We start from the raw sequence: 11,245 nt of genomic DNA on the forward strand, positions 1-11,245 counted from the left end.
TTTCGTTGGGAAAAGAGGGGATGGGGATTGGAGCTTGGCGGGCTCGAACTCGAGATGGGCCTAGAGCTTGTCCCGTTTGACCCGACCCCGCTAGGCCCGCTCCAGTCTCGACCCGCTCCGACCCCGGCCCATCCCGCCCCGGCCCATTACATTTTAAAGGGTAAAATTAATTATGGGGTGAGGGAGGTTCGAACACATGACCTTACACCCCTCACCTGCACTTTAACCAACTGGGCTACAATGCCTTTTGCTAAGCAAACTACGTACAATAATAAAGTAATTAACACAATTTTTTTTTTTTTTTTAAATTCTGTTACAAAATAGTCGTTGCACAAACAGCCATTTGCAATTATACCCGTTGGCAACTGCTATAATCCGTCACCTTGGCCCCCCAAACACTCCCCAAAATCCCCTTATCCCCTTAATATTTAATTTTAACCCGTAAGTTAGTATATTTACATTTTAACCCAATTTCCAACTATAAATACCTTCTCTTCTTCTCATTTTTTTCACAAAATTTCCTACCATCTCTCCAATCTCTCTCTCTCTATAATTCTAAATTGCAAACTAAATATTATTTTTTATTTGTTCATTGCTTTCAAATATCGAAAATTGGGAGTGAAGTTAGCAACTAGATTGAGGATCATCGAGTAACGTTTCAATTTTCAACTTCAATTACACCTCGACGATACGTCGGCGTTTGGTACACTCGTTTCATCTTTTAATTTTGTTTACGTACTTAATTTTCTCAAGTTGAACCCTTTATTTACATAATTATAATGGAACGAGGTGGGCGTTTTACTGGTAGGGGTAAGGGTATATGTTCTAGTAATCCTATTCCTAATTATGATGATTTCACTCACGTAGATGAAACTGATCTTTATAATATTGATGTTAATGCAAATGTGGAATCATTAAATCACGAGGTTTCCTAGATCAATTGTTAGAAGAGATGTTTTTAAATTTGCGCATGAATATCAACAATATTTACGTTATGCATTGTATCATTTAGAGGGTAAAGTGGCTATCACCTCTGACATAGGTCGTAGTACTAATGGTAACGATTATTTAACCGTTACATGTCATTGGATTGATCAAAATTGGTTTATGCAAAAACGTGTTATAGCATATAGATATATTGATGAAAGGCACACTGGAAATTTTATTTCAAGAAATATTCATGAAGTTAGTGAATATTATGCAATTAATGATAAAATTATGACTATTTCATTAGATAATGCTTCTAGTAATTCTAAAGCTATAGACGCTTTAAAAACTCGATGGACTCCATCTTTTCCCCATATTTTTCATGTTAGATGTGCATGCCATATTTATAACTTAGTTGTAAAAGATGGCTTAAAACTTTTTAGCTGTATTCTTGATAAAGTACAATTTGCTATCAACTTTGTTTTTAAAGGTAATAAAATACAAAGACGTAAAGAGTTTAAAAAAACATGTGTGGATTGTGAATTACCTTTTAGGAGAATTCCAGAAGAAGTTGCAACTACGTGGAATTCTTTGTATGAACAATTAGTTGTTGCTCACGAGTATAGAAAACCTTTAACTTTAGTATTTAACGCCCATAATCAAAATCCTTCTGATATGCTTGTAGATGATGATTGGGAACAAATTTGGGAACTTATTGTATTCTTAGAGAAATTTTTTCTAGCTACTAAGGAATTTTCTGGTGTTTATTATCCTACGATTTCCTCTATGTTATTTTATATAGCTCTAATATCTTTGTTATTTAATGAATATAAGAAAAAACCAATTTACATCCAAGCTGTTACGTTGAAGACTTTAACCAACAAATCCCAATTCCGACTGAAGATCCTCAAGAGATTGTCAGAAAATTAGAAAAAGTGTGGTTGCATATGTAATTTCTTTTAATGCCAATTCTACTTTGTGATTTGCAACTTTTGAACTACAAAACAAAGTTGCAATTTTGAAATTGTATTAGAAAAAAAAAACATATTTCTGATAAATAATAGAAAAAGGCTATTAGCCTTTGGGATGTTTTTTCACTGTCTTGTTCAATTATTTAAGTGTTCGAAAAAAAAAAATTAAACGTCCAAGAAATAGTTGAAAAAAATCCCCCCAAATCCCCCTTCCCGTCCCCCCAAATCCCGTCCCCCCCGATAGTGGGATGTGGGACGGGATGGGACCACTTCCCATCCCCCTAATCCCGTCCCCCTCCGTCCCCCTAATCTCAATCCCGACCCACTCCACCATCCCCTCAAATCCCCGTCCCCTTAATCCCGTCCTGTCCCGTCCCATCCCGTCCCACTGGCCAGCCCTAGTATTATGTCATCCAATAGAAATGCTTCTTTTATACCATAATGACGAAATACTCTTCCTGGGCCCAATAATAGAAAGCGGGATATAAAAGGGATACAGATGGACATTTTCATAACTTCGCTGTGATGAGAAGCTCCTCTCTTTCTCCTTGATTAGTGTTTGTACCCGCGCGACGCGGTCAATATAAAAAAATAAGAATCATATCATATTGTAATTTGGCTTATTTGTGTATGTTGGATCATATTTCTTTATCAAAATCTCAATACTATCTTATTTAATACACTATTGACTATACTTAATAATAGAGTCTTTACAAAATTAAAAGAAGCGAATCATATTAATATTGAACAACTTTTATTATGTTCCTTATTTTTGTTTATTACATTTCTAATATAAACTAGATATTAACTTATCATTGGCTTTATGTATCCTTGTCCACTACACTTCTTATATAGATATAGATTTCCTTACGTACCCCCTATAATTTTTTATAGTTTCAAACTTTTATTGTATTGTTTACAATGCATCAATTTGTATATTTATGAAGAATATTTTTGTGCATTATTTACTAACTCATAGAGTTGTCTTTGCTTATTCTCACTACGGTATTCACAATGCTTCCTTTCTAACCATACATAAAGAAGAAATAAATAAGAATTTGTATGTCTTAGTTGTAACTTTCATTTTTATTTAATTGTAACTTTCGTTACCTTTTTTTACCTTGCATTGTGAAAATCGATGTTGTGTATAAAGTTTGAGTACTTTAATTAGCCAATTTCGTTTAACATTTTTCTCCAATTGTTTTTGTTTAGTGGATTTTGTCATTATATTCTTGCGATATTTTTGTCGTTATTTAATTTCAATTGTATCGATACTAAATCATCAAAAATGAATATAATCATATATAATGATTCATAAATAGGATATAAAAAAGCGCACATACTCTGAATAGGCCTGTGCACGAATCGGTTCGGTTCGATTTTGGCCATCATCGAGTTGAAATTTCGAATTTCGATTTTCTAAAATTCTCAACCAAACTCGATCCATTCTAGGTTCAATTCGATTCGTTTTTTATTATTTCGGTTCGGTTACACAAATTGGTTTGCTCGGTTTATTCGAAAATTAAACAAGTAACTATTTTCATTTCAGTTTTAGAGTAAATAGAACAAAAAATAATGAGATCCTAAATTTCAGCCTTATAACTAAGACATTAACCAAGAAAAAATCATAAACTTGCAAGCATAATAACATATAAATAGCAAAACAAGAGTTTGACAACTTGTGCAAGCATACAAATCCGCTAACACCACATTACATATACCAAATTAATAATCCAGCATCTTGCAACTTGCAAGCAGACAAGCATAATAACTCAGTTTGCATCCTCAAAAAAACCAAAAAGGAAAAAAAAAACTCTAATTTGTACAGGCGAAGATCAAAGAACAAAAAAAACCATGGGTGAAGGTAATGGCCAAAAGGAAAAGATGGCTCGTGAGAAGAACGCTGAAAAGATGAAAGACCAAAAGGGAAGTCAGCTTGAGGCGAACGAAGAAGGTCGTGAATATCCAGTGCAAGGTGTGCATGCAGACATTCATTTGCACTACTTCTGAAGTTAAATAAATATTACTTCACTATTAAGTATTAAGCTTATATATAGTTAGACTATTAGAGTATTAGTCATATTAGTCATCAGTGGCATATAAATTCGGTTTGTTCGGGTCGGTTCGGTTGATAATTGAAGCCAACCGTATTCGAACCGTTAAACCGTAATATTTTACAATTGCATTTGTAAATTGAAATCGAATTGTATTATCCGAATTGTTTCAAATCGATTCGGAAATTTGGGTTGAACCGATTTGTGCACAGGCCTACCCCTGAAGAGCTGTCATGATTTTATGGCCTCTTCCAATGAATTTTCCTACCATTATAGTAAATCTTTGCCTCCACTTCTGACATTATGGCACATAAAATTCATTTTTTCTAAAATTTTCGAATTGCAAAAAACAAAGAAATGGCCAAGTATGATTAATCATTAACTGATAGAAGGTTTTTATTTCTTACAGTATCGGTGTAAGAAATAGAGAAACATGTGTTTTTATTTCTTATATTTATATTACTCTATATACAAATCAGATTTCAAATTTTTTATTTCTTACATGTATATTATCTCTATTCTCTATATACAATCAGATGTCAAAAAAATTCACCAACAAATCACGAATACAGCCAAGTTGTAACTAAGAACAAAATCTAAGTGCTAGTAATGAACTAATTCCTCCGTTACTTTCATTTTACAGTGTGGTGTTTGCCTGGTAACGATATTTAATTAGAAAAAGAATGAAAAGCCTTTTGCCATATGACATAAATATCGTTAGAACTTGTAATATATTAAATATACAAATGACAATTACATGACTATAACAAAATGTCATTTGAAGAATATAAAGTCGCCTTTAATAAGGAACTTTTTACCCTTAAAGTAAGACTTCTCAATACGATTTCAAATTAAAAGGGATACTGATTAAAAAATCACAAAAAGATCAAATAGAAAGTTCATATTAAAGAGTTTTCAAACATAATAATATGTCATTTTTCTTAAAAAACCCTAAAACGATAAAAGTGTTACATAAAATGAAACCGGTAGAGGTAATTAGTTTTGTAAGACGTTGCTCATTTTAGAAGCCAATTCCACCGGTGCTTTTGTGGAAGAACCATCTTCAAGCATGTTGACTACTTCATCTTTTAAATTTCTTAGATCTGTTACATATTCCTTTTGCATCTTCACCTTCCATCAATCCTTTCGTCACTTCAGCAACTTCAGTTAATATTTTCTTCTCTCCATTTGAGTTTGTGCTCCACTCTCATTTTTAGTCTCCTCGAATCAATCAATCACCAACACATTTGTACCTTTTTTTAGTGAAACTATAATTATGGGACGGGTCAAGGCACTTTGAATATGGATGAAATATTGCTAGAACATGGATAAAAAAATAAGATCGGACATGGATGTACTTTTTTTTTATATGTGGTGGAGAACGTTTGGATATACTGGTGTTACTACTTCTCCAACGTTCTACTACTTGCCGCTTATAAGTTTGATTTTTTGAAATTTTCAAAACCTATTTTTTTACAAAAATATTTAATTTAATGTCAAAACACCCTAAATATGGATTAGAAGAAATAATGATTTTACTAAATTCAAAAACAAATCAAAATCAATCATTGGAGTTCGTTAATCTTCTTATTTATCGATCTCCTTATTTCTGAAACTACAAAATTTGGAAAGAATAAATCAAAACCAATTATAAAAAGTAAAGTCATCATAACAGTGATCACAACATATTTCAAGCGCTGCAAGTAATTTAATTATGTAACAAACAAAAAAGAAGTAAATTAATGTCAAATATATTAACCAAAACTGATGTGAGAGTACCTTGAGAGATTTAGCACCTCGTTTCTTTGCAGTCGAAGTTGTTCAAAAATTGCAAAAACTGCGCAAATTACTGAGTCCACAATCTGTAGCTATGATTTTGAAATTGAAATATTGGTATACCACCTGAGAGATAACAGACTTGAAAAAGAATATCAGGACTATGATAAAGGATGACTTAGGCAGTGGACATTGTTCCAATTAGTTATAAACATTGAAATATTTAAAAAATATCATGACCTTATCAATATGGTCATTATCTGCTCATATTCTATCACTATTGTGTTAATTCGTGGATGAGGTCATGATGCTGCAAAATTACTTTAAATTTAAGATCTTAGTACAACAATAGTATTTGGTTGCACTCTCACTATAGAATATGTTCCTCTGCACAATTGGAATTTTCTTACCTTTCGCTGAAAGGAGGAAGAAAAAGGAATTTAAATAAGATGTTGAGAACTCTTTTCAGTAGATAAGGCGGCTTCATTTTCTCTTCTTTGGTAGTGCAAGAGAAAAACTTTGTACCTTCACTAAGAAAAGCACTCAAGGATGCTACCATAGACAAGGATGTAGCAGTTGCTGCACGTGTACATTTCATTTTAAAGAAGGTATTTTTGAATTGAAAAACTCCTACAATTACGATGAAATGGGGAAGTTATAAGCATTTCGAAAACTGTAAGTATTAAATTTTTTTAATTCTAAATCTTGTCTGTCAATGAATTTTTATTTATCTTGGTGTTTGATTAAAATAATTCTTTTGCAAAGGTATCTTTGAATTTGAAAACTCCTATAATTACGATAAAGTGGGGAAGTCTACGTTTGATCCAGTGAAGTAATTATCCAGACCAGGACAATTACCTAAGCATAGCACTACAAATATTCTTATAAATAATTCTGTATTGAAAAATAATCCTCAAATTTGATAAGTCCTACAATTACGTATATGTAGTTGCACTACTAAAAAACTGCTGAAAATCGACCTACAAAAACCGACCTCAATGAGGTCGGAAAAAAAAAAACGGCCTCATGAAGTCGGCATAAGCATGTTTTTTTTTTTTTTTTTTTTTGTAATTTTTATTTTACAAGAACCAACCTCAATAGGTCGCTAATTTAATAATAAATTCCTAAAAATACGTTACCGACCTCATGAGGTCGCAAACCTGACTCGCTAAACAGTACCGACCACATGAGGTCAGTAAATATTTATAAGAAATTTAATATATAATTAATTGGGTGACCACATGAGGTCGGTATGTTAATTCAAAAAAATTCAAAAAAAATTCTACGATTAAGCGACCTCACTAGGTCGGTAACTAAAAATAAAATAATTAATTTACCGACCTCATGTGGTCGGTATCCCAAAAATAATATCAGCCCACCATCTAATTTCACATTTCACATTTCATCCTTTTTAGCTTGCAACCTGCAGAAAACAAAATCAGTAAAACCAGGACTGCAGTTCTTCAAAGAACTGCACATCTGTAGCCTCTGATCTTGTGATCTTTGGCCCTATGAATGATGGTCCTTTCTTTGTGTATCTGCCCATGGACTGTTGCATCTGTTCCTTTCAAGTATTTTAGAACTTTCTCTGGATTCACGTCTAATATATATATATATATATATTTGATGTGTAGATGACAGGTGATAAAAGGAGCAAGGGTATTGCTACTGCCCCAAAGAAACATAAAAAGAGTAGTAGGGCTTTGTGGAAAGAGCCAAGTCCCGCGGTGATTAGAGATAGAAGCCCGTCGCCATATCCACCACCACGGGGCGCTCCATTACCTCATCCACCACGCGGGGCTTCATTGCCTTATCCACCACGGGGGCCCCCATTACCTTATGATTCTATGATGAACAGCATGGGCTATACTCAACCGTCTCCGTTCAATTCTATGGACCCCCATGTTTCTCCACGTTAGGGATTCACTGAGGCACCTCCCCTTACACCTGGTTATGATACCTCACGGGGCTTCAGTCAATTGCCTACCGGATCTCAGTGGGCGACGTCTAGTGGTACTCCAACAGCTACTCCAAGCCCGACTGTATCACATCATTCTTCAGCATCTACTGCACGGTTTGGGGTAGACGGTCTTCACCTTGGAGGTAGTAGCTCTGAGCCCGACAATCGTACCATAGATGAAAACTTACCTGTAGGTGGTGTGGTTGCTCCACTGCTGAAGCATTATGATGCCAGTGGGCGCCTGATCATCGAGCCTGTGGGATATAGGTATGAGTTATCCTTTCACGAGATGTTATTTGTTTATGTTTTTTTTAAGCAAAGTCCACTAGGCTATGAGCCTAGGGCTGATTCAATGCATATAAAAAGCATCTGAAACTTTCCATGCACCATCTGTGACCTGTAGGAACTGTTGCTTTCTTTCCATCACATAATGATTGTTAGTTTGTTGACATGAATCTAGCATACAAGTACAACAGAGCAGTCAAAAGTATAATCTTCCAAAGATAATAGAAGTGCTTATTATTTTCACTATATAAAGCTTAAGCATAAGAATTATCTTACTTTAGAACATCACAAGTTAGATTCTCTCATCCTACTTTCCAATATTATTACATAGCTATGGCTGGATCTTGTAATGCAACAATGCAGAAGTTCCATCTAGACCTTTATTGCGGAAGTAATCAACATAGTCTTTCACTGAAGCATGCATACATTGGAATAATACCAATGAGATGTTAAACCTCTAAGTGTTTAATTGTTTATGTTTTTTCAGTTTTTTACCAGACAAAGCTTCAAGAATTCTTTCGCGGACGATACAGGGTTTTTTTACGGACTCGCCGACTTGGGGTAAGGTGGAACCAGACCAGAAGAGACAGAGCTATCTAACCTTTAAGGTATATGAATTTATTATTTTTATTCAAATAATCTACTATAATATTGATTGATTCCTTATTAATAAACTCATTACTATTCATTGCAGAGAAAGTGTTTCTGCCTCCCGGAACATGAAGCTCATGTCGCCCAGAACTTCGAGAAGAAAGCAGGGCGGTTGCTAAAGGGTGCATTAGGAAGGGTTCGTGAAGAACAAGCAAAGCCTGATTGGATCCGTCCTGAGGCCTATAACAAGCTATTGCAGTACTGGGCATCTGATGAATTTAAGAAACAAAGTGAAACAGGGAAGAAGGCCAGAAATTCTACAAAGGGTGGCTCCCTACACACTAGTGGGGCTAAGAGCCAAGTGGCTGTGAGGAAGGAGCTGGTATTTTTCCTTTAGTCCTATTGTAGGATAATCAATTTATTTCGTTTTCTTTATTAATTACTCAATTATTCTTTTTGCAGGAACTCAAAGAAAAGAGGATATTGCCTCAAGATGAGGCATTCAAAATCACTCATGTGAAGAAGAAGAAAAACAGTGAAGAACCAGACGAATGGGTCGAGGAACGAGCTAAGCAGTCCTACGTAAGTTTAATTGAATTTCTTTTTCTAAAACAGAACCTTCTACTTTTGATGTGCTTTTATCAAGCTAGGATTTTACCCTTTGGATAGTAATATATATATTGCTTTTATCTCTTCACTTTCTCTAATTGGTTCCATATGAATATATGAAAAAGAGAAGAAAACTATTTATATATACAAGTAATACTACTGCAAATTGCAATTTGCAGCTTTTGTCAGTGGATATATGTGAACATATAAGGAAAGATGTTTTCTAAAATTGCTAATATATATCAGTACCGAAGTTCAGCTCAACTCTAATAAGAACTTCAGTACCTGAAGAAGGAGAAAAGAAAAAGAAAATGAAAACTAGACTAGGACAAAATAAAAGCTTCAATACGAATCACAAAAATTCTCTCTTCCTCTATTTGCTGTCACAGATAGAGGCTTCCTAAAAGACATTGTACTTGTAAACTAGGGAGAGTTCACTTCGGAAAAACCTTAGTCAGCAGCCGACATGATTCTTTTTACGAAGGAGCAGTCAAGCATGTTTTTTGGTTTGTATCCCATTTATCCAGAAAGAAATTTCTGGTCTGCCATCAATATATTGACACAGATACCAACTTAGCATTGACAAATGCAATTTTTTTACTGTATCAAAGCTGAGTTTCATAACAGCCAGACATCATATTTCAATTCTGGAAACCTAAACTTATTTGGAAAGTTTATGAATTGAAGTACCATTTATAAGTACATGATTTATCTATAGGCAGTAATAAAAGCAGTCCCGGAATGTCCTGAAGCAAAATAATTCTAATGACAAAGACCATTACCCCGTGGAAGAGCTCGAATATAACAAATGTAAAATAACTTGAAAGATCTTCAGTAAAGTTAAACAAGTTTGATCTCCAACATCTTATTAGAGTTGAAGTTCTTATTAGAGTTGAAATTTCTTAATGGCAGTATCGAAGTTGGTATTACAAATTGCTAATATCAAACTAACTAGAATTATTAAATTTGCATTGTAACTAATGGTAAAGACTAGTCTTTGATCATGGGATAACCAAAGAACTGGTTCAGTGAAATGATGAAGTGCCATATTTTCTCTGATGCATATTCCACTGATGTTGTTGCAATGTAACAGTCAACTGCAATTTTTATAAACCTGCAGAGCATAAACTCTAATCCCATATCATTTCCTTTGTAGTTTGGATCAATGAGAATAGAGTATAAGTGAAAAGAATGCAAAGTGATCTGTTTTCCCTTCCATTTTCAGATTTTGAGAATGGGGTGCAAGTTCGAAATTGTACTTAAATATGCTTCGATAAAATAATGTCTTATATTGGTTTCACCATTTAAAAAGCTGATTTTCCTTGTTCAATTTCAGATTCAATTTCAACAATCACGGGCTGAGTTATGCAGCAGTCTGCCACCTGGCATAGAGCCTACAGATGAACAATTGAATGAACTTTGGATGGTGACTGTTGGTTGCCCCACTAGGTTTGGCACAACTTATGGAATGGAAAATACAGCATTTCGTAAATTCCAGTCGCCCCTGCAAGGCATAGGTTCTTCCAATGATGTCGGGTCGTCAAATAGAGCGAGTATTATGGCCATGGAGCAGAAGATTGTTGAGCTATCTATCCAGTTATAGGCCTCGGAGACTAGGGAGAGGCGGAGAGACGAGCAGCTACAGGTTGCGGAGGACAGGGAGAGACGGAGGGACGAGCAATTTGCGGGTGTGAAAGCTCAATTAGACTTATTACTTTCTTTGAGGGTGATTCCCCCTTGTCTTGATGACGCTCGTAGCTCCAAGCATCGACCTCCCCATTCTCAATCTAGGTCACGATATCGAGAGGTTGGTCAAGAACACAGACTTGTAGATAAGCCAAGTAGTGGTGATGATGACGGGGAGCACGTGTCAAATACAGAATGACATGGTTGAATTTTAAGTATCTTACTAACATATGAATTTTTTTGGTGGATTTGTAAAAATGTGAAAGTGTTTGGTGGATGTTTGTGAATGTTGAAGTAGCTTGATGTTGTAGACTAAGTTAATGTAGACTAGTATAATGTTTTGTGGATGTTTGCAAAGGTTGAAGTAGTTTAATGTTTTTTGTGAA

General features: G+C 34.7%; 1 protein-coding gene across 1 annotated transcript; it reads left to right on the plus strand.

Annotated features, from left to right (window-relative positions):
- The first annotated feature begins 3,752 nt into the window (after positions 1-3,752).
- Positions 3,753-11,245, plus strand: LOC132613978 (uncharacterized). The gene is made up of 7 exons (XM_060328305.1): positions 3,753-3,873; positions 6,233-6,336; positions 7,648-7,955; positions 8,461-8,581; positions 8,668-8,946; positions 9,027-9,146; positions 10,510-11,245. Exons 1-7 carry the CDS (start codon positions 3,753-3,755, stop codon positions 10,774-10,776), a joined length of 1,320 nt encoding a protein of 439 aa, XP_060184288.1. The 3' UTR covers positions 10,777-11,245.

The sequence above is a fragment of the Lycium barbarum genome, chromosome 1 (assembly GCF_019175385.1).
Source record: "Lycium barbarum isolate Lr01 chromosome 1, ASM1917538v2, whole genome shotgun sequence".
NCBI classification, from domain to species: domain Eukaryota; kingdom Viridiplantae; phylum Streptophyta; class Magnoliopsida; order Solanales; family Solanaceae; genus Lycium; species Lycium barbarum.

Bases quoted from the DNA above. Each gene is read 5' to 3' on its own strand.
- LOC132613978 (XM_060328305.1), top strand. From the start codon at position 3,753: ATGGGTGAAGGTAATGGCCAAAAGGAAAAGATGGCTCGTGAGAAGAAC. The intron at 6,337-7,647 runs GTATTTTTGAAT...TCTCCACGTTAG, and splicing joins TACATTTCATTTTAAAGAAG to GGATTCACTGAGGCACCTCC. The intron at 8,947-9,026 runs GTATTTTTCCTT...TTCTTTTTGCAG, and splicing joins TGGCTGTGAGGAAGGAGCTG to GAACTCAAAGAAAAGAGGAT.